This window comes from Pieris rapae, chromosome 8, assembly GCF_905147795.1.
Source record: "Pieris rapae chromosome 8, ilPieRapa1.1, whole genome shotgun sequence".
In the NCBI taxonomy this organism is placed as follows: Eukaryota; Metazoa; Arthropoda; class Insecta; order Lepidoptera; family Pieridae; genus Pieris; species Pieris rapae.
Window position 1 is genome coordinate 10,913,414 of NC_059516.1, and position 24,393 is coordinate 10,937,806.

A 24,393-nucleotide genomic window follows, 5' to 3' on the forward strand; every position below is an offset into this window, starting at 1 on the left:
TCTTGTAATGTTTATTTAATAAATTAATTATAAGTTTAACACAAACGAACACAGTAACACAACCGGTATAACAATACAAATAAAACTATTAAAAAAATCGACTATAAACATAAAACACAGCCACATTTACATGTTTTAAATAATCTAATTTGAAATAAATAAAATTAATTTTAAATACTTCTATTTTCTGCCTAAAACTCCGTATATAAACTATTAAGATAGACACAAAAATATATTTTACCTTAAAATAAATTTAATTGAATCTGACTACTACTGGTTGAGCAGGAAATGAATAGTTTTGGTATTTAAACATATCATTTTTAATATATATTTATTAAATTGTCTCTATATTATGTCTATGGCCTATATTAACAAATTTTAAACTAATGTCATAACCGTATTATATTTATTTATTTGACTCGTGTTTAATTACGTACTTATTTATTTAGTGGCATGAAAAGTACAATGACATAACAAAATTTAAATCAACATACATTTCAAACATCCTTATTTAATTTTCATAAAAAAAAAATAATCGTAGAATTTACTTTTTCAATATAAGCATACCGTTAGAATTGAGCATAATAAAACAAGACAATACAAAAACAAGATATACAGAGAAACAACACGAACACAAAATCATGTCTTGTCTCTTGTCTGTTCGCCTATTTCACCATTATTATTTCACCACCGGCTTAGTTCACTGACGTCTTCCTCAAAGATAAACGAACTCACTTTATATATCTACTAATAATTAGGATAATAAATACGATAATGCAAAATCCGTCCAAAAATAATTTCCAGATGTCATCGCTATAAATAGTTTAATAAAATGTTTATTCACAAATAATCTTTTTGATAATTTGCAAAGCTTATCATAAGTGTTCTATTTAAAGACCTCCCTAATTAATATATTTGATAGACGACCTAAGTTAAAGATAAGATTTATTTGGATATTTTTGCAGAAATATGATTGTAATTGGTCTACATGTAAGCAGATGACAATAATTGTACATGATACTTTGCAAAATGTTTGAAAACGCTAAGCTCGGTATTTAAAACCGAGTTCCAAATCTATACCACAATGCATTTGCTTTAGGCTACTAGCCGGTCCATCACGAAACCGTCCTTAGGCATACCCTTGACAACCGAATGCCAATCACTTTTGCACGTTCCTTCTTACTGCTATCGTAAAACTACGTCATAATTTATATTTTTATAACATGCCACTTTAGGGACTATGTTTATTATTGTGCAATAAATTAAAATAAAGTACTCTTAAATCTTATCGATACCTACTTGAGAATGACGAGTAATCTTCAATAAATAATTATTCTAAAATGCCATAAAACGATAGTTTTGGCAGTAAACATAAATAGTTGATAATGTAATCAAGCAATTAATGTAATTGTGTTATATTGCTATACTTAGCGGAGACTTCGGTACATACTCTGTAAACTGGCCGAACAACGTACCTACATATGTGAGAAGTTTTGCAAATCTCAGATACCCTCATTTTCATGTTTTCATCGTTCCACGTTTTCAGCCATTCAGATACATTTTAAATATTCTGAAAGTTTGTTATAATGGCTTTTTAGTCTTAGTAAGGTTCCTAACAGCCCAATGTGGATTTATTAGTTTGTCTTGGCGGTGCAGTTTCGAACCTTACTACCCAAAAACTTTCTCTTAATATTAACTAATGTACAGACACCCTTACTCAAAACGGTGGAAAGTGAGGAAGAGAGATTCAGGAAAGTAATTAGAAGTCCCAGAAGACCAGGCAAAGCCGTCGGGGCACAGGACGCAAGGCTGCGGTATATTTCGCGGTCTACGGCTTGAAGGCTTCTGTAGTTATCTATTCTACCGACGTCGACTCGACTTATTTGTTTGTACTGTAAGAAGACACAATATGGTTATACGACATTATTCATTTTCATACTCTCTATTACATTAAACATTCCGACCCCGAAAATTGATAACGTGTGTCACTAACAACGTCAAACATAGGATACGGAATATATAAACCACTTTAACAAGATATCTCGAAGGAGTCAGAAATACATTCGCTTACCTGTGTATCGGATATGATGAGGGGTCTGTCCATTACAATCCATGTGACGACTTCCTGGCAGTTGGGGGTCGTCAGTGATCCGTGATAAGTATAGAAAGACTGTGGCTCGGGGCTTAGGAGACGTCTACAAAGTAAATATTCATTACTTTTGATTCTACCGGCAGTTTTTAACTTTTTAGTTAACAATAAAACGATTCTCTTGTATTTATTGGAACTTTACGATAACTACTTACGTAAAATCTAAAACAGCTGGATCTGGATACACCGAGTTCCTCTCAGCCAGTTTTGGAAAGTAACTTTCGATTTCTCCGAGGGCATAATCACTAGCCCCACCACTGTTTACCTGGTAAAGAAATCAATAAGATCCCAATAAAACAACTTACGACGAAACCTAATCGTAATTATTTTAATTGTTTTTTATCGCAATAGCTCATTAATGCTATCAAGACAGAAATAATAAATCGTAAATTTGATAAATTAATGCAGTTTAGGAATATCGTATGCATGTACTCAGTAAACTCATTTAATAGGTAACATAGGTTTAAAGAGTTGGTGAATTCGGATCGTCTATCAATAGAGTTACGGAGGGACGGATATGGTTACCTGGCAAAGGATAGCAATGACACTGAGGCCGTCCGGCCGCTGCAGAGCCTCGTCCAACGTGAGGCCAGTCTTTATGTGAACCATGTGAACCTCCATCGGATATCTATTGAGATTTATTCATTTATTGCGTGACATCATCTCATTGTTATTTATTTATATTTCGATTGTAATCGATTGGCTTGAATGGACACAATGTTCCATTCCAATTGTGACAATAAAACCCTATATTAGAACCTAAAAGGATTCTGTAAAGTGTATTTTGAATCAAATATTTAAGTAGTGTATTTAACTTTTGAACTTGCAAAATTGGTACATTTAAAGTACTACTTTTCCTAAGTACTAAAACTCTCATTCTCACTTCATTCCGTCGATGGCATGTTCAGAGAGCCAGTGTAGATGAAACTGCATGAAGCTGTAGTTTCCTCTGAGTGGGCCGCCGTAAACCATCGGAACCGGTGCATCATCAACCAACGTCCATTTCACTAAATGGAAAAGAATAAAAAATAGCGGTTCCTTAAAAAATAAAAGTTAAAATAGGAAGATTTAAATGCCAAGTATACCTACATGTATGACCATCATTATAAGCGGTAACGTTGACCTTGTTATATCCTCGGAACACTAAAGGTCCCCTTATGTGAAGTCCATGCCGGTCCACCAGTGCACTGCGGCTCATTATGTTGATGGGGGATTGCATTTTGCCTTCGTTGCATTGCCCAGGCCATTGGGTTTCATCTGAGGGAAAAACTTTGCTTTTGGATGACAATTACACGTGTTTCACACTGACAATGTCATACAACAATAACTGATATAATGACTAATTCCTGATACCGATTTCCGATCTGTTTGTACCAGCAGAATGCTACAGTACAAGTTTCCTGCCGTAAGGTTCATTTCTTTGTGTATCCTTATGATAATTTTTGTTTTTATAATTATGCAATACCATGTAGAAATAAGGTAGAAGTGGTATGAAATAGGAGACTTTGCAAGGATGTTAATTTAAGAGTTATTATGAGAACCATTCATGCTTAACTAAGCGTGTGTTTAGGGAAATATTCGGTTGTTCACGATTAATGAGATTTGGAAAGGCACTTGTTTGTTTGTTGCCTGAATCCTCTCATTAAATCTTGCAAAGCGTGTAAGGTCTAGTTTCAAATAGTGACAAATGGGTCGACACACTGACCTATATTCTGAATAGCAAGCTCGCTTTAATTGGATTTACGTCTCTTGAGAGCGGCAAACGGCTAAATATTATATTTGCAATTGCTTTTATCGCATGTTGGAGCAAATAATAGATGGGAATATCTGAATTAAAAAATAAATAAACAATGCTTTTTGCTTACTTGATAGAATAGAAATGACTTACAATCATAAGACCACTCTGCTCCATGGATTGTACCTGTAACAATAAAACTCCTTATAATTCAGTTCTAGTATTAAGTAGAACAACAAATAGAGCAGTTACAACTTCCAGCTGGCGATCGGGAGAGCGAGCCAGACGATTGTTTACGTAGGCAATGTTGTCATACTAAGTGTTTATCTATATCGGTCCAGTCACATCTACACATACTTTAACTTATCTTGATACATGAACGGATGCTGGCTTGTTATGTTGATTTGGAAAATCTAAATACTTTATCAAATTAAGGGCCACTCCAGATAACCATGCCATAAGATTTACGGATAATATGTCAGATACGCAAAAATTGCAAGATTATATGGTGCTGACGACATAATATGATACTGTCACAAGATAAATAGGAGACCAAAGTTGGTCATCTGACATATTTTTATTGTTAAGTAAATTTTGTTAGTTGGCAAAGTTCAGTCGTTTATAAATTTGGATCGGTTTTGTTAAAATTAATTGTAAGCAATGTACACCTTACAATTAATTTTAACAAAACCGTTTAAACCGTTCTTCAAAACCGAAGAACCTTCAAACATTAAGATGTTTGAAGGTACATAAGTGAATCAGACGAACGTTTATGTCTATAAGAGAAATTTCAAAAAAAAAACTTAATCTAGGTACTAATTTTTCAGTTAGTCAGTTCTGTTTGATTGATTTTACTAAAAAATATGCATAGTGCACTGTACCGAGATAATGTATCTTATCGACTTGTCTCGCAAATTCATGTCGGTACATCATGTCACATTAATCCGCCGTTGTCAGACAACGGCAAGTCTGACACCGATGTTTTCATTACATTAAATACGTAATATTATGTAGTGTTACAACTCCATATCTCTGACGTTTAACGTTGTACGTTAAATAAAATAGAGAGTTGCAACTTCTTTCGTGTTTATGAACATCGTATTATACCTTACCCAAGATTTAACACATTAAAACGACATTAGACCATACCAATTAGGTTTGTTATATAAATAAAAACCAATAATATAGATATGTAAAAGGATAAATCTTTTCAATTAGGTGTTTTATATTGATTTTTGTTTTAAAAGCGTGGTTTTAATCAGCTTGGTGAGACAGAAACAATTGCAACATTTTGACGATTCCGAAATGTTATGGCCAAGTATTTTACAACCGTTTCACGAACTGTCTAAGTTTACGATTTGAACATGACGTATGTTGCGCTTACTTTGTGACTTGGAAACAATAATTACAAAAAAATGCAAATGACAAAATAGAAATAACGTTATTGCAAAAATATTTTTCGATAAAAGCTCCGAAAGAATTCATCCTCGATATGAAATGGTTACTTTGCATGAAGCCTCGTGATCGCGGACAACTCGTAAGAAAGGGTGAGAACGAAATAATTTGGCAACGTTTTGGATAGGATAACGTCCTCAATCAATGCAAGTAAGTGACGAACGCTTCCTCCCTTCCTGCTAAATCAAATTCAAATCATTTATTTGCTAGAATTAGTGTTACAATTAGTTACATAAATTACAAAAATCCGCCACATACACACACAGAATAGGCATGCATCTTATATTTTATTTATTTGATCTATTGAATAACAAGACTAGTTATCAATTCCCACATTGAAAAACACATCTAGAAAAATGACAGCGCAGAGCTAGTTAGACACCAATACTTGTAAAAATTCCTATTAAAAAAATACAACGATTTAAACGTTAGGCATCCCTCTCCTGTATCCAACAACATCTGAAGTGATGCTCCCCGCGTTAATTTCAAACCTATGATCTAGGTAGTCGCCCACGCTATAAAAGCACCTTGCCTTTAATGGTAGGGGAGCCCACGATGCTAAATGGGGATTTACTCGAGCGTCGTGGAGACCTATTGGGTTGCAAAGCTTAGATGATAAGAAGAAAAAAATGTTATATGATATATACCTTTTCATCGGTGGGGAAAGCGGCTATAGATGTTTAAATATGTAAAAAAAAACTGTTGCATGGACATACTCGAGCGCGTCAGATATTGATAGCATCAATGTCCTACGTATTTTTAATAATGTACGTATGTTAATCTGATCATTTGCATGATGGGGGTGGTTTTAAATAAGGGTTAAAAATGAAAAAAAAAAATTTAATCGAGCGCGTCAGGTTTTCTAAGGGGGTGTTAAGTGCACCAAAAAAAAGCTCTCATTCAATAATCTGACGATTTCGATCTGACGCAAACTCGCAGCCATTATTATAATGTGCAAAAAAAATTCGCCATTTTGAAATACTCGAGCGCGTCAGATTAAGATATATATGGTTCAGATTTATTTTCTAAACGTACTGTCTCATAATCTGACGATTATCTAGAGGGATTTGCCTGATCTGACAAAAAAAATATTAGAAAAACGGTTCACCCTAAAGGCCATCCCTGCAATTCCATTCCTGGGCGCTTGAAATTGTACTTATGAGCTCGCTGAGTTCAAAGAATTAATATTTCTATGCGTTTGAGTTCTCCCAGCTCGAAAGTCTGATAGAAGTTTCATAGAACACTATTTTTGAAATTTTCAAACCCCAATAACTTTTGAATGGATTAAGCAATTTTCCCGCGGTTGACGGCGATCGACGCATTTTTAAGCTTAAATCAAAAACGATAATCCGATATGAAATGTCGAAGTTATGTGATAGAAACTCTTTTTTCGGTTTTCTTTCGTTCACGATATCTCTCGAACGAATCAACCGATTTTGACCAGTTTGGTGGCGATCGACGTCGTTTTTCAAGCTTAAAGGTGGATTAGTTTTTTGAAGTTGATGGATAAAGCCGTTTAAAAGTTATTGCAAAAAAACACTTTCAAAAAAACAAATTGTTATTTTTTTAGATTTTTCAAAATTTCTCAAAATCTATCGGTCCGAATCGGTTCAAATTCACATGAAATCTAATTTTGAGGGAAACGCGGAGAAGGAAATGTAGGCATCACGCAGCTGCACGCGTTTATCGCACGAACTTTATCGACGAAATTTTGTTATTTCGGCTTGCGGAAATCGTCAGATTATATATTTTTCAATATTCTTGAATTATTTCATTCAAAATAAAAAAAAAATTAGCTACGCTCGAGAATGTCAAGATGACGTTTTTTTTTACAACTTTGCTGCCCTCCCCTCTCTTTACGTCACTCTCAAATTGTCAGATTAGTGGAATATACACTTTTTAGGATGTGATTAACTCACACTACCTTAATCTGACGCGCTCGAGAATGTCTGATGATCAATTTTTTTTTACTAATCTGATCCTGTATCCTTCACGGGCGGCCTTATATATGGGCCTCATATTTGGTGGAGGTACTTAACCGGGTACAAGATATCCCCCTGTATATTAATCTGCCGCGCTTGAGTAAATCCCGAAATCCCCTCTTGGGCTCCCCTACTATAAGAACCCAATCACCTTCCCCTTGAAAACATTACATGGCAGCGATCTATAGCTTCTAGGTGATTAAATATTCTTACGGCCATGGCGTAGCAATTTAAGTAAATTTATAGAAGATTTTGAAAAATAGAGCTTTCGCAATCCCTGTATGGGCATGGTAAGAACGTACTTTTTATTGATCATAACGGACTTAGACGAGTTGATTCCCATACGATGTTTTCGATTACTGTTGAAGACATATTCATCTCGCACATCTAAAGAAAAATCTATTTCTATTATATTTAAAAAAAAGTCTAACGATGCATTCAATTGTATATTGAATATAAAAAAGATAAATAATTTATATTTAAAGTACAAATTTTTAAAACAAATCTATTATAAGTAGGAACGTTAATACATATGGATATCTACTTGTTTGACACATTGTAAAATGAATAAAATCCTCTTGGAGAATTTATAACAATAATATTAGCGGCTGCAACTTGTTTAACCTGGATTTGAGCCTGACCCCCATCAATGTCATGTGTAATGGGACTTTCGTACTCAGAGCAATTACCAGAGTCACTGGCACAGTGCGGTGAAGGTCAGGGGTTCGACTCCGATTGAGTCAATCTATTTAATTGTTGGGCTTTTATCGTTATTGCCAGTTGTGCCTAACTCTACATAAATTGTTACTAAAAGTTATTAAAACAAACTAAAATAAATGAGCGGTAAAAACCGTTTCAAATAAATAATTTATTTATATCTACTAGTAAGATATTTCAAAGAGAACATTTGTTTTACATTGAAATAAATTAGCTTAAATTCCGGAAAATATAATTCATATAAATAAATATGATTTTATTTGCATTATTATTTGTTTTTTATACGTTCCGCTAAAACAATTTTATTTAAATGTTAATTCACGGTTCGAAATATAGTTACTAATCATTTAAAAGACTGTACGTTCAATTATATTCACAAAACTCGAGAATATTTTTTGTCATATTAAGTAATTAAAATAACTGAAAAGTAAATAAATAAACAAGAAAAACTCACCGACACCAATTAATAAAATAGCAAAAGGCCACATTTTTCGCTTTCGAATAGTTTTATAGAAATTCGTCACAACCCCTCCGACTGACAAAGCCCACTAGCGCAGAAAGTCTCTCGACATTGTTTTTATGTACATCTATCTAATAATATATAATACATATTATGTATCAAGATCACATCGCCTTGTCGGCCAGTGCTGCACTGCTAAATTCTCCACGACTTGTGACACACAGACTGACAGCTTGATAAGCGTGTGTTATCGGAACATTTCGTGTTATGGTCATTTTACTGTTTACAACTGTTTCAAAGAAATAAATTGCTATACAATATCAGTCGAGGATATAATGTATTTAATTACGTTTAATTAATAAAATATGAGCACCGGAACAAACTTGTATCGAAAGGCAAAACTCTGCTTCGTGGACTCTTGGATTGGGACTACTAAATCGATTAATCTAGAACCTGCGGCTGAGTTTCATCATCAATGATCAACTGGGCATCAAACTATGTGAGTGTCCATGGGCGGCGGTACCACTTCAGATCAGGTGACCCTCTTGTCCGTTGGTCTTCAAATGGTGTTATAAAAAAATGAGCGCGTGGAATTGAAATAAGTCATCAATCATATAATAATTAACACTAGATTTGTATCAGGCTGATTAGTATTTTATTTTGGTGGATTCAACCAAAAAGCACAATTAAACATTTTTATAATAATAATAATAATCAAATATTAAGTGTTATCAAAGACCAAGTCATCAGAAAGATATCAGAATAAATGATATACGGGACATTTGGATTGCTTTAATTTTGAAGATCGTATCAGGACCAAACGCTAATGCGATATAATCCCCAGTGTCGGTATATCACAATGTAAAGTGCGCCGCGCGCAGGTCAACTAATTTTCTAATAAAAATTCCGTGAGGGAAGCTGGCAACACCGGGACTGTAATTTATTTATATTGCTATTAAATTAGTAATTACGTATTTCAAAATAAGTTTTTGCTCTGGTTAGTGTTTTTTCATATGTATTATAGGCATTAGAATCAATAGGAAATTAATTATTTCATTGAAACGACTATCGACTGATAAGCGTAGACGTGAAAAATCATCAATGTTCAGAAACATTTAAACTGAAAACATTTGCTACAATAAAGTAAGTATTGCAACATAGTTATGGAACAATATTATTAACTGTTGTAAAAATGGACAACAGTTAATAATATTCATACAGCAAATAAATATAAAGTTAAATAGCAGTTGATGTGCTCTCTAGTCTCTCCCTTACTTCGGGTATCTGAGTGTAATTTACTACTCTTCAAAGAAACTAATTTCAATCAAATAAAAAGATACTTGGTCTAGAAACTTAGAAATTTTTATTTTCTCGGTCAGCAGTCGAGGTCTAAGGTTTAAAAAAAATATACTAGACGGCTTCACTTTGAATCTTTGTTTATTGTAATTTAACTTATGCGACGAATTGTAACAATAAGTTTAACAGTACAAGATATGAGACGAATATACATACACACTGGTCACAATATCCTTCACCAGGTAAACACTGTATCAGCAGTGGCCACGCCAACTTTATTTACTTTATAGTATGATGTCGGTAATCCTCACTTGATTTATCAAATCTGATCTCAATTTTTAAGTAAATAGGATCGATAACCTGATTTATATAGATAATAATGATCTTAAATGAAAATCTTTGAAAATAAACCCTTTATTTGGATCTGGGGACCAAGGTTAGTTCAGCGGTTCAAATATTTCATTAGAGTTTTTGCCAAACTTATGCTCGTATTAATACGATTAATATGCTTTTTAGGGAACACTAAATATATTATATATTTTGTTTAACTGATAACTGTACAGTACGAACAGTCTCTGTTTGTTCACCATTATATTGGACAACATTAAGCGTATAGTGTGACAATTATCACTGCCATAATTATCCGTAAAAAAAATTTTGGAGTCCGATTTAGCTCTGATATCTCTTTGCCGTTCATATACTTTATTCCCATAAAGCGAAAATTCCGAGTACTTACTACCTACTTCCTAAATCTTAAAAAAAAAATATAAACACGTAATAAGTTATCATGGTTTGTATTTATTTGATGACATTAGTTTTAATAAGTATTTTAAAAATTGCATTGTTCACCCTTAGGGATGCATTACTTTTAAAAATTAGCGGCGGTCAGAATCTGGTGAAAGGTAGCGTAGTCCCAGTAAGCGAATGAAAAAAAATATTACTGTCTGGTTTATAAAAAAATAATAATAAATAAACTTAAACCGTGAAAGGGCTATGATGATTTATATTCGTGATTTACATATGAAAACAACATCAGACTATTCATATATTTTAATGAAATGCAAGTTATAGAGAACACATTTATTTATAATATATTCAATACAATTACAATATTATGGAAAATGAATAAACATTCTTATTGCGCTTCACGAATGACTGCAAATATTAGAATGACAAAAGAGCATCGGCCATCCAAAGACTAAAACGGCAATAAACAACAAAGGAGGATCTCACGTCACTCGATGTATTATATTTCAATTAAATTTGCTAAATTCACAGAATATTAAAAGCGTACCTGGGCAAATAAATTCGACCCTTAAAGGTGAACATCTGTGAAGGATCTTCTGCATTTTAACAGCAGTAGGTACTATCAATTGCATATTATTGTTGTTGTCCATTAGAATTGCAATGCCGTTTATCACCTGGGCACCCATCGTTTATCGCCAGCCTCGATTATGTCTGAGCCACAATAATGGAAATTCACCGGAATCTGTAAATGTTTCTCATCGAATCTACTTACGAGCTCAGTGCCAGTAACATATTTTAGTACAAGGCCATTTCTTAGTTGAAATTTCGGAACGACAATTGTATGTTTCAGAGTCAGCTGTTTTGATTGGGAACTCAACTAATTACATAATATATCATCATATAAGATATTTTTAAATTATTGCCCGGTTAATTTAGTTATCTGGCCATTTTAAAATGGGTGATAAGATCGAGATTGGATAACCAAATTGTTTTATAGTAAATAAACTGTAGTGGTGATTATTTCGTTACCGTGATAAATTAAAAGGGTTCAACGATTTACAAAATTTCAATAAAATCTGTTAACAAAATTACAAATAACATATATTATGTAGTAAAAATACAATTATAACAAAGTTTTGTGTTACAATTTTGTGAAAAATTCTTTTCCCTTCTGGGAAATGTCGTTGACGCGGCGCCGGCCACGGTATGGTTTTTACATTATGTTTAATAACGTGAGTAAATCTCAATTTCATCAATCGTGAACCTGTTGAATTTATTACAAAGATACAATGAAGGAAGTAGTTAGAATTTTAGTCCGCTAATTTTAAGAAATTTCATACATACAATTTCAGAAACGCCAAAATATTCGCGAAGGACATGTTTTGTGATTCGAAAGAATGAAATACATCGTAAAGTTTCTTAAGGTTCTGTTTTGTACTTGTTTGTATGTTTAGAAGCGTCGTATGAATGTCGTCTAAAAATTAAACAATCCCATGCTATTATTCTGAATTTGTTATTATTTCTTCACAAGTGTACTTTTACGTCCCGGTCGTAGACCGTATTCTTTTAATCCTTCCGAACTTGCACGCCAATGCGCGACAATGGTGTTTTATCCACCAATATTATATAAATTTGTCTGTAAGAATTTTTCATTATACTGTTATGAAAATATGCATATTACATCTATACCCTGGCACCATGAAAATGTTATAATTTTTTAATCTACGTTGTATAAGATAAATGACCATCTCGATTTGGGAAAAAAACCGTCTAAAAATGACATCTGATTTTAATCATAAGTATTTTGTTTGTAATGTCTGATAAGGAAATACAATTGAGAAAATTTACACAGTCGCAAATGTCGCAGATTTAGATTCTTTTTATCAGTTACACAAAACAGTGTCAAATTCATCATGATGGATGCTACCATTTGACACATCGATTATTCATTTGGGATTATTATTTCCTCGTATCCAATAAAGCCTTACAAACAAGTGGTCAAGCGGAACATCCGGCTTTTCATTTTTACCAACTAAAGTACGATGAAAAAATAATTCAAAAGAAACGCGATCTACTCTGTCACATATATATTTCAAACATGCCTCATTGTATTGCCCTTAACAGCCACTGCAAGATGTCTATACAATATTCTATCTCATACTATTAAATATCTTGGAAGAAACAAGGAATGACGTGGTCACGTCATTGTACATATATAAGGCGTAAAACTAATTATGTATAAGCCGATTTTATGTTCTAAGGCAATTAATTAATCGCTTCGGATCATGAGTAATCTTATTAAGTTGATCATTTAACTTTAACATATTTTGGACTTTTGAGGACGTGCCGGTTTGTGTTTTACTGTTATTTCGAAACTACGTTACTCGCGAAAAATTGTACAAAACATATAGTTTCTGCCATAATTATGGTTTCGAATACATTCAAAGATAGCGTCAATGTAGGCTAAGCCGTTACCCTGTCCTGCCTCGGTCGATTGTTGGCGGCTCCGTGGGGTTTTAGTGGGTATGCAGATCGGGGAGTCCCACATAACCCTTCACAGGCAACCGTGCCGCGGGAGGGTACGCGTAACGCATTTCCCCACGAAAGAAAAAAATTGTAAACCGCCAGATCCCAGAGAGAAAACAGAAAGAAAATAATTGTGAAGAAGGGAGGGTGCGAATCTGGTTAACTAATATACAATTCCGTGTTACATTGCTTGTAATTAAACTCCTTCGAAATGGCTCAACAGCTTTTCGTGAAAATTTGTGTGCATATCGGTTAGTTCTACGAATCGGACAACATCTACTTTCAATCCCCCTAAATTTTAAGGGTGGTCCACGCCTATTTTTTTATTTTTTAGGCAAAATTTTTGATTTTAATTTTTTATGATACAGCATACCAAAATTCACACAACCCTTAATTTTCACACCACACAATCAACCCCTATTTTTTGTAATATGAATCGCAAATATGTTAGGTAGGTACTAAGTGCAAAACTCGATTAGACTGCGACTATTTTTTATTTCTTGACCTCTGATGGTTAAAATTGGAAAAAATTTAGTTCAATTTAGTACTTAGGTTTTTCTGGAAAATGCCATTCGACTTTATGGGACAAAGAAAAATGTTCCACGTTATGGTATGTAGTTACTAAAAGGTGGACTAAGTAAGAAAAACAAAGTTTAGCTATAAAGAAAATATAATTATTGTTTTTTTATTTTGGCATAAATTGTAACATAAGAAAAACTAACGTTTATTTATTATAATGACATCACGCGAGGTCGTAATGACCATGATAACAATATATTATTGCCATACGCAAGTCGGAAGAGAATACAAATTGAGGTGATATACTTTTCTAGAATAGACAGACATTTTATTAGGCGATTCATATTACGTTATAATTAGTAAATCAATATTCAATCATTTGAATTGTTTTATTTCAGGTGTCGGAGTCGGTGTATTTTCAGAGCAAGCTTTCTACGCTTGCCACAAAACTTGTCTGTTCTAAAGTAAGCGCTAAGGAATTCTAAAAAAACGGTTCAAATCACTACACACAGGAAACGTCTGGCAGGGCTAGACATTGGAGACAAAGCGTTTCTTGGGGTACACCGATCTACCTATACACATTAACTAGATAATGTGTGTCGGAATGTCGAAGTTATTACTTGTATTTTATAATGCACGAAAACAAGTTTAAAATAATGGCGATAGAAAATATCTTTGGTTACTAAAAATAAAATTATTTATTTTATAAGATTATTTTTTATGAATTGGAAGAGCTGATTACAATCATCTACAATGCAGTGCTGTACTTGTCACAAAAGGTCTATTTATAACTAGAATGTAGGTCACATGTCCGCGATATACCCGTACCTTAAACTGGTTATGCAACTCGAACAAAATTTAGGAAAATGTATAATAGCTCCCACGAGTAACTTTTTTATTGACTAACTTGTTCAATAAAAAACGACATATTATTTATAGCGAAGATAGATTTAGAAGCTTTGGGGGTGATTTTAATAAGTTCAATTAACTAATTTGAATGTTCATTTACACAAGTGCAAAAGTATTGTACAATTGATATAAGAAAATATTAGATTTTTGACGTTTCTTATCTGGTTCACAAAGTACGTCGAAAATGATTGAGTGAATTGAGATAGATGATTAGAAGGTAGTACTTATTCGTTTTGCATATGGTTACAAAATACAAACTCTATATAATATACTAGCAGGTTTCTACTAATATATTATATGTATGTATAGAAACCTGCGCATTCAAACTGAACAACAACAAAACAATGAATGCTGAAGGATCCAAAAAGAGCATATCAATGGAGTCAGCTCCCCGGGTTCGCAGGTGTCAATCGGCTTCCGCCAAGGCTCGATTCTCGGGCCTTTCTTATTTCTTATTTACATAAATGACCTCCAATTCTTTGTCAACGAAGTTCATGAGATGGTATTGTTTGCTGATGACACTTCACTTTAAAGTGAATAGGAAAAAACATATTATTGAACGATGTAAACAATTCCATCTCTCGTATAGCTAACTGGTTTAATGTGAATAACTTACTGCTTAATGAGAATAAAACAAAATGTATTAGATTTACAACTAATAACGTAAAGCGAGATATTGGTAACCTGAAAGTTAAGGACAGTGAACTAAACTTTGTTGACAAAACTGTTTTACTAGGCATAACAATAGATAAGTAAAACCCCAGTGGGGCCCACACATACTCTTTCGAATAGGCTGAGCTCTGCAGCATATGCAGTAAAGAAAATCCGACAGCTTACTGATAAGGATACGTAAGGTACGTTTTGTCGTACGGTTTTCTACTGTGCTGCTGCAGAGGTTCAATCCATATGTGTGTTGCAGAAGCGCGCTGTTCGGGATATCTGTTGCGTTTTCCCGAGGGAGTCGGTACGGAATAAATTTAAGGAACTAAATATTATGCCATTATCCGGTCAATATATTCTTGAAGCCTTGTTGTATGTACAAAAAGACTTAAACGATTTTAAAACAAATGGTGGCTTTCACCAGTATAATACGCGTAATAGAACTAATTTGAGTGTGCGACCAACGAGGCTCCAGAAGATAAACCACTCCTTATATGGAAATTGTATTCATTTTTACAACAAACTCCCAAGCGAAATTAGAGAATTATCACTAAACTAGTGACCCGCCCCAGCTTCGCACGAGTGCAATGCTGATGAAAAGCAGGTTTTTATTATGTATTGTTATTTCCGTCGCTGGAAAGCTCCGATAATATACGCGTTCTGTAATGGGCTGTATAGATCTATATTAAATGAACAATGTATTCAAGGTATTTAATTGGTTAAGGATTAATGCTGTATTGGTTAAAATCTCTTCGAAAATTAGCCATTATTTGTCGTAAAAAGTAAATGAAAAAAAAAGTTATTGAGGGTTATCCATAAGAGATAGACATATTATACCATCACGGACTTTTCTGTAGACCTTTTCAATGTGTACAATATTTAGTACATTATTTTGATAAAACTCGTAGTGTTCAGCCTGCGTTTGCAATGTAAGCGGAAAAAATGTAATTATTTACGACATCACATTAGAAACCTCAAAAATAACAGTACTTCTCCACTATTTAACAGATGTTATAATACATATAAACCTCTCATCACTCTATCTATTAAAAAATCCCGCATCAAAATCCGTTGCGTAGTTTCAAAGATTTAAGCATACAAAGGGACATAGGGACACAGAAAGCGACTTTGTTTTATACTATGTTCACTAAATACATTCAAAGCCCTTGTTTTTTTTTATAGAACAGGGGGCAAACGGGCAGGAGGCTCACCTGATGTTAAGAGTTAAAAGTAAATTCATTAATAAAGCCTTTTATAAATGTGACGAATACTTAAATGATCCTAATCCTTGTGATTGATTTGCTCCAGTTCAAACAATTTGTATTAAATTCTTGGCGATTGAAAAGAGTGGCGGAAAGTTTCTTGCCAGTTCTTCTTACCCGCTCTACGCCCTTGACTTGCGAACTGTTGTAAATGTAAATCTACAATTAATTTTTAAATTGCTAAGTGTATATGTTTACCTATATGAATAAAGATATTTTTGAGTATGAGTTTGTCTTTTAAATGAAGTTTGTCAATGTTTAGGAATAACCTAATGTTGAAATAGCGAATATAGCAGAATCTAGCTATTGTGTGTTCGTATAAAGTTGCCTGTTAATGTAATTTTTTCATCATGTTATATCATGAACATTCAGATCATGCCAAACGAATGTGAACGGTACTTACTGTTTTTTCCACTTTTCTTTATCTATGAAATGAAATGCCCAAATTCCAACTATGTACCTTTTATTGTAGATTAATTTGCATAGCACGGCATAAATCAAGCCAGAGCGAATCTTTTCTACCGCTATAGATCACTTTCGCATATCAAGTATTAATTAATTAATTTTAACTTCTCAGCCCAAGGCCTTTTGCAGAATGTTTTACGTTTCGATCTGTGGTAGCTTAAGCGGTCACCATCCCCAAAATGTGAACCGAGTGGGCAAATGAATATTAGTGGCCATAATTCACCCTCTGACCACACAAATAGTAATCATTCGAGCTGCTTCCCACTGCTCTAGAATATCCAACGCTTCGACAGTCAGGAACAGTTGGTTGAATGCATTGGCTATACTGCAGAACATAAGGTATCAGACATCTGGTAAGGTCTTATTAAGTGGCTGATAAATGAGTAGTACCGGGTACGATTTCCGGTTCGAGAGCAAGTTTTAAATAATTTTAAATTTGGGTTATTTGTCTGAGGCATATATAAACAATTTGTTTTAGAAGACAAAAACGTGTGGCAATAGTTCTAGTTATATTGTTTTAATTTTTTTTGTTATTTTCGTAGTGTTGTGAAATATATGTGTAATGATGAATGTGGTAAATAACAGAACAGATTTTTATAATTTTTATTTGGTTTATGTTATTAACCTTTGAAAAATTGTAATGTAGAGAGAGGCTAAATCTTGCCCATTCTTCTCAAAACATGAGCAAGGCGAGAAATCGCCCGCTAATCATTGTTAAAAGCCTTAAGTTATCGTTAGATAGCCTATCATATAAAATGTAAAAAGCCAACATTAATGATGTAAGTACCAACATTTTATTATTACATAACAAGATAAGAGACAATCCAACATTCAATTTAGAATAAGGTTAAGAAAAAATAAAGGAATAAAAGTAATAATCCCGATACTCCACACATTATGGCATTGACTTAGGAAATGTAAAAGGATTCACAGAATGCGTTGAACAAAGTAAACTCATTTTTGTTAACATCGTTTGAAACGACTGGTAAGACAAAATCATTTATTATTATGTCATGAATTGACTGTTGAGATGGGGATGGTACCCGTGAACGAGTGATGCCTGGTCTGGACTTTATGTATGGCGTGACGTTTATGAAATAAATGGCGATTAAAAAATGTGATAAGCTGAAAAGTGATAAGCTTCTCGACAATCTCTCCAATCATTGGTCACAAAGGAACATACTTTTAAATAATTATATAATTAAATTTTATATTTATACTTTTAAATTAATGTAATCAAAACATATATGATTGTTATTCCGGAAAATAACATACTTATTATCCTTACAGGATGCGTTTGCCGCTTCATTTAATATATATAGTATTCATAATAAAAGGAGAAATATTTATTTTAAGATTTTAGAGATTTACAATTTTACGTTAGAGATAGTAATATGTACAGAGTAAATAATGATTGATGAGAAAAGCGAAGTTGTAGTTAATTTAGTCTTGTTCAAAATGTCTAACTGTGAAGTGAACAATGAGAAATATTGGAGTTACGGAGACGCGTTTGAGTTAACTGGTAATTTAAATCGAAACACAAATGCAACGTTTATTACAAAAATAATGATTTGACTAACGCTGATTAGTCGTTTGTCGTAACATAAATGTTTATATACTACTTTATCTATGGGATTGTATGTATTAATTATTCTTCGCTTCATCGAAGCACTAGTTAGCACTTACTTAAGACGTCTAGAAATGATGGAGAAACAAACAGATTATACAATAATCTAAAACAAACATATAGATTTCTTCCTTTCCAGCTAATGTACGATTTCTTTTGGGTGAACGAACGGAATAATAGCTAATATATTATTTGAAGTATAAGTTAAATTTTTACGTTGCGACTTCTTTCATAAAAATATTTTATAAGTGACATTTTAAATTAACAAAAATGTTATCTATATTTCTGGCATATACTTCTGTAACTATGTAAACTTTTTTCAGGTCATGGCCGATACAACTACAAAGTGCTAGCGGCATGCAGTTTGATATCAGTAGCTGTGGCCTTTGAAATGTTTGGGTTTGCAATCACCGTAGCTGCTGCTACCTGTGATCTGGATCTTACCATCAGTCAGATTGGTCTTCTAGCTAGTTCACCGTTTGCAGGTATAAAATGTCTATTAAAAGGATAAATGATTATCGGATGAGGGGTTTTTTTAATCTCAGATACTTCATTAATAGAAAATAGGTATATTTAATATTAAGACAGCTATTTTTGGGTGAAAGATGGGTGAAGAGTAAAGTCCAGAAACGTCTGGTTTTCTGACAATCGTTATCACCACCGAGTAGAAACTTATAAAATCCATTGGTTCACTGCCAGGATATGAACACAAGATCTTAAGCTTGGCATTTCCGAAAGTTATCCTTGTATCTTTGCGTATTGGTTAAGAAAGCAATTTTGTATTTATATTTCACGAGAATTGTTTTAGGGTTCACGAAAAATGCCTAACCATACAGAGAAGGCTGTGGCTTTGTGTTATTTATTGTGCTGTATATTTTGTCCCAGGCTTACTCTTTGCATACCCATGGGGCTACTATGCTGACACACGAGGAAGGAAAAGTGCCTTGCTGCTCTCTACTTCAATTGGATTTATTTTTGGACTCCTAGGGAGTTTCTCAGTCAATTGGCAGATGATGCTGGCGCTGAAGATTATTGGGTGCAGCTTGTGAGTGTTTTTTTATCTTTGTCACCACCGACTGGTAATTTGTTTGAGTGTTTAGAGAGAAATGTGAAGAATCATCAAATACTCTTAGCACACCCCATACTCCTAAGCTAAGCTATGTATGTATTACGTCTTAAACGTATAAGGATCATTATCTCTTGTGTAGAGAAGTGGGGGCATTTATCATAAATATTAATCGAGTACATCATCAGTCGTCGAGGCAGAATGCTAAGGGAAGACCCTTACCTATAATGTCCGTACCGATGTCCGTCGTTGCACAATTAAGCATTACTTAAGGCAGTGTTTGCATACCACATATATGTGGAAATAGTTACTCAATGAGTTTCCAGATAAACCTTTTACAGTTTGCTCCCTTTTTCAAAAAAAACATAGAAAGATGTTGTTTTGAACATATCCCATAACACATCTAAGGTCTAAGCCATACATGGGTTAAAGCTAACGTTCAATATTTTGGCTTCAATTATATAAAAAAAAACAATAGTTAAACCTTTTATAGCGTCTCTTTTGGTGACTGGAAATATACATTACTCAACATGTCAGACCCATTTTGTAATTGCGTTTCATACTTTGTCAAACTTGTGTGATATAAGATACTTAGCGGGTATTTCAAATATTATTTTTTTATTTCCAGCTCCACTGCCTCATTCACGCTTACAATGACATACCTCGGAGAGTGCACCAGAGACAGGAATAGGGGACAATATATCTTCATCATGATGAGCATGAATTTAGCAAGTGAAATGCTGTCTTATGGTGCGTAATAAGTATCGTGAAATAAGTCATATAAGTAGAATATTAAATAACTGGCGTGAACAACTTGCATACAAATTGATAAAGTGTAGATGAACTAGCATTGACTACACTTATTTAGTAGAAATCTTTTTTATTTTTGTCTGTTTGTCTGTATTGGATAAACATATTTTTATGGTGTCGTAATGATTAAATCCGCAATAGTATTTTCTTTCTTTTCGATTTTTTACAGGTCTGGCCTACATCATTCTTCCTTTGACATTTGCGTACTTCGTACCCTTGTTATCTATCACATTCAACTCTTGGCGTCTTTTCTCGATGATTCTGTCTATTCCACTTGGTGTCGGAGCCATTTTCATGTGGACCCTCCAAGAGAGCCCTAAATTCTTAGCAGACAGGGGAGATGGAGATGAAGCTTTGCGCGTCCTGAAGACGATGTTTGTGGCGAATGGGAATTACGAACATGAATTTCCGGTTAGTTTTAAACGATTGTGTGATTCGTTGTATTATACAATAATATCTATTGTATTCTTCTTCTTGTTCAAATAGCTCATAAATTGTAGTTTTGTCTTGCAGGTTAAGTCGCTACAGTCAATGGCCAGTGTCTCTAAAGAAATTTCCTGTTGTGTTACACTAGGGCAACAAATAGCTCAACTGTTCAAGCCACCATTACTGTGGAGGACATTGCAACTGTTCTATTTATTATCACTTACTTGTTCGATGTAAGTTATTTAGCTATTACCGTTTTTTAAATAAGCGGTCTGCTAGTTTTATCTTACGTTAAGTAATCGCCCGATGTTAAATCATATGAGGAAGGAGCCTTATCGCCGCGGCCGGGAGGAAATTTTCATTGCATACCTATATAACTGCCTGCAAAATAACTTATCCCATAAGACCTCATATCGATGATACTTCTAAAACTACTGTTCAAAAATGCCTCCAGACAAGAACACTCGTTATGCCGATATTGATTATATAACGCTTAGGATTTCATGGAAAAAGCATGTAATAACAACTAGGTAATGACTTGGATTATTAAGATTATTCCATTATACCGAAACACCATGTTTTAACCATCAGATCGAAATGTGTAGATGTTATAAATCGTTCCATTTCTTTCAGAGAAAGTGATGTTTAACATTTTTCAGAAACAACACTATTGTGATGTGGTTCCCGACGATGCTAGATATTGTTTTCAAATCGTTTTCATCGGATGGAGCGCAGGTTTCATTTTGTGAAAGTATAACGGAGGACTCTGTTTCGCACAGAAACTCTAATGTAAGTGTCTTTGTAGGAACCTCTGAATACAATATCCGAATAGTTTAGATGCTGTGCACAGAAAGCGAATTACTTAAATGTGCTTGCAGCTTGCGCTGCAGGGCAGCCTCTTCCACACAGGAAGAGTTCCCATTTAGGTACATTTATATTTAATAAAATACAGTCATTTCATCTGTTATACGGCACCCTTACGACCTGTATATAGAAACAAAGGAATTGGTATCTGGTTTTTAGGTCGCGAATCAAGTCCTTTACACCGTTAAACTTAAATTTGTAATCTGCCTCCGGAGCCACAAGACCTTCTAATTTCATATCCTGTCCTTCACCCTTTATTTTGATTTAGGCACCATATCCCATAAATGCCAAACCTTCTCTCGGTCGTAGCATTTTATTAATAAATTACTCAACAACAAAGCTTTTTCAATTCAAAGCTATACTTTGCGATATGTGGCCAAAACAAAACTTTTCAGTTGATTGATATTAACTATAAAATTTCCAGGCACCATGCACTGGAACATTATCTGAAGAAACTATTTTCTCTGGCATTATCGCAAGTTTATTTTTCGTAATAGTCAACCTTTGTGTTGCGAAATTGGCGATGTGGCGACGCCATATTTTGATTGGCTCTCTTTTTATTGCAGGAGTCAGTTGTGTTATGGTAAGCCAAATATTCAATATTCTCGAAGAAGATTTTTCAAATAGCACGTCTTTTATAGTACCTTATTCGTTTCATACTTAGTAAATTAAAACGTTTTCAGATAATAGTATTGAGACAGCCCATAGCGAGCATAATATTCTTCACATTAGCCCAAATAACTGCCATCGGGATCGGGAGCATCGCATCTTATTTCGTCGACTTGTATCCAACATCCTGCAGGTACTTTATAAAATATTAACACTGAGTAAAGTTTTGTGAGACTATTATGATCAACATTGTCGAATAAGATTCCTAACATCACTTTAAAACTGAGTTTGTTATTATATAGCTACTTATAAGAAGATATAAAGCGCAAATTCGGCCCCACATGGAGTACTGTTCCCACCTTTGGGCGGGTGCTCCCCAGTACCAGCTCCTTCCACTTGACCGTATTCAACGAAGAGCGGTTCGAATCGTTGAATACGGCTCTGAATCTCTCCAAGCGGCTTCCTTTGGCGTTGCGTAGAGATGTGGGGTCTCTCTGCATCTTCTACAGCATTTACCATGGAGAGTGTTCAGAGGAGTTGTTCGGATCAATACCTGCAGCTGAGTTTCATCATCGGACGTCGAGGCAGAATACGAAATTCCACCCGTATCACCTCGACGTCCGCCGTTCCACAACTGCGCGTTTTTCTAGGCAGTTTTTGCCGCGCACCACCACTTTGTGGAACCAGCTGCCAACTGAAGTATTTCCGAACCAATTCGACTTAGGGTCCTTCAAGAAAAGAGCGTACCAATTCTTAAAAGGCCGGCAACGCACTCGCGAGCCCTCTGGCATTGAGGGTGTCCATGGGCGGCGGTATCACTTAACATCAGGTGAGCCTCCTGCCCGTTTGCCCCCTGTTCTATAAAAAAAAAAGATGTTTTTAGAGGATTCATAATCGATACAAATATTTTTATTTCAGAGGTCTCGCACCAAGCTTGGGCTTCATGTTAGGTCGTTTCGTATCTCTAACGGGTGTGATATTAATCGGAGGAACCATCGTGAACCATTGCAACGCTATATTCTATACTTCTGCTACGTTGGCCTTTTGTAAGTGTATTTTATTATAATTATGTGCTCAGCGACCGTGTTAGTAGTCAATCTAGAATAATTTATTTCACAACGGTAGAGATCTAATTAACCGAACTCTTGCTATCTGCTACTATGACGAAATATATTTTTTATTAATATATTGTATCAAAAAAGGCAGATTGACACAAATATATGAAGGAGATAAGGATCATCTAGTAGTTAAATGTAATAACCCCATTAAGGTAACCTTTCCTTTCTTAGTCTGACACTATGTTTCAGAATTACAACGCCTTCAAAAAATATTTGATTCTTTCAGCCGGTGCGGGCGTTGCGCTATTGCTTCCATAGGACATCCAAAAGCGAACACTTCGGACTGTTATAATCTTTTTAAAAACAAAACGATTTATTTAGAAATAGTAATTAAGAAACAGAGGTGTAACCCTAATTGGCACTGACAATCGACTGACCCTGCTCATATGCTTGCCCTTTTTATTATTACTCAGCAAATTAGATATTCAAGAGGTTAGATATATATCTTACATGCTAAGGGTATAACAGTACGATATAGGTATCTTTTAAATAGTTTTGGAACAACAGATTATGGTAAAAATCTTATTTGCTTAATACTGGTGTCTATTTAAGGTTGTTTACGCTATTTAGTACTCAAAACTTAGAAATTATTGGCATATATACGTTCTAGAACTTTTAGAAGAGGGTACAAATATTGTTCTCTGGTCGTAAGCCGTTATCCCTTAATATAAAAATTAAATGTTAAATTAATTTTATCATCTTGTATTACGGAAAAAATACTTTTCTTAAGTTAATAAAAATTTCAATTTATTTTTCGTTCGTTTCGATTTTCGTTCAGTGCTGTATTTTTTGGAATAAAACGTTTTCATTTATCATGGAAATTTTATTTGAAAACATATTTCTTAATTAATATGCCATTAATACGCCCATGGACACAACGTTGCCAGCCTTTTTAGAATTGGTACACTCTGTTCTTAAAGGACCTTTAGTCGAATTGGTTCGGTAATGGTTTAGTGGTCAGCTGGTTTCACATTTTGGTGGTTCACAGCAA

The 24,393-nt window shown here is 34.2% G+C and overlaps 2 protein-coding genes across 4 annotated transcripts; one reads left to right on the forward strand and one right to left on the reverse strand.

The window, feature by feature from the left end:
• Positions 1-8,678, reverse strand: LOC110992037 (putative carbonic anhydrase 5). The gene is made up of 8 exons (XM_022257687.2): positions 8,493-8,678; positions 4,038-4,070; positions 3,239-3,406; positions 3,033-3,156; positions 2,675-2,777; positions 2,305-2,414; positions 2,072-2,195; positions 1-1,892 (listed from the first exon to the last, which is right to left on the reverse strand). Exons 1-8 carry the CDS (start codon positions 8,524-8,526, stop codon positions 1,635-1,637), a joined length of 954 nt encoding a protein of 317 aa, XP_022113379.2. The 5' UTR covers positions 8,527-8,678; the 3' UTR covers positions 1-1,634.
• Positions 8,679-8,817: 139 nt separating this feature from the next.
• Positions 8,818-24,214, forward strand: LOC110992045 (synaptic vesicle glycoprotein 2A). Of its 3 annotated transcripts, none has more exons than XM_045629054.1 (11): positions 8,818-9,034; positions 18,833-18,994; positions 19,395-19,554; positions 20,204-20,325; positions 20,555-20,796; positions 20,899-21,044; positions 21,471-21,600; positions 22,100-22,258; positions 22,359-22,477; positions 23,203-23,330; positions 23,629-24,214. In XM_045629054.1, exons 1-11 carry the CDS (start codon positions 8,974-8,976, stop codon positions 23,658-23,660), a joined length of 1,461 nt encoding a protein of 486 aa, XP_045485010.1. In that variant the 5' UTR covers positions 8,818-8,973; the 3' UTR covers positions 23,661-24,214. The 3 variants fall into 3 exon arrangements, with proteins under 3 accessions (XP_045485010.1, XP_022113393.1, XP_022113392.2); XM_022257701.2 differs by lacking the exon at positions 8,818-9,034 and adding an exon at positions 17,818-17,867; XM_022257700.2 differs by lacking the exon at positions 8,818-9,034 and adding an exon at positions 18,309-18,404.
• The last annotated feature ends 179 nt before the right edge of the window (positions 24,215-24,393 follow it).

Coding starts and splice junctions, on each gene's coding strand:
- LOC110992037 (XM_022257687.2), bottom strand. CDS start 8,526: ATGTGGCCTTTTGCTATTTTATTAATTGGTGTCG. Junction 3,157..3,238: donor TTATAATGATGGTCATACAT/GTAGGTATACTT, acceptor TTTTCCATTTAG/TGAAATGGACGTTGGTTGAT. Junction 2,778..3,032: donor CATGCCATCGACGGAATGAA/GTGAGAATGAGA, acceptor AAATCTCAATAG/ATATCCGATGGAGGTTCACA.
- LOC110992045 (XM_022257700.2), top strand. CDS start 18,341: ATGTCTAACTGTGAAGTGAACAATGAGAAATATTGGAGTTACGGAGAC. Junction 18,995..19,394: donor AGCTAGTTCACCGTTTGCAG/GTATAAAATGTC, acceptor ATTTTGTCCCAG/GCTTACTCTTTGCATACCCA. Junction 21,045..21,470: donor TTATCACTTACTTGTTCGAT/GTAAGTTATTTA, acceptor AACATTTTTCAG/AAACAACACTATTGTGATGT.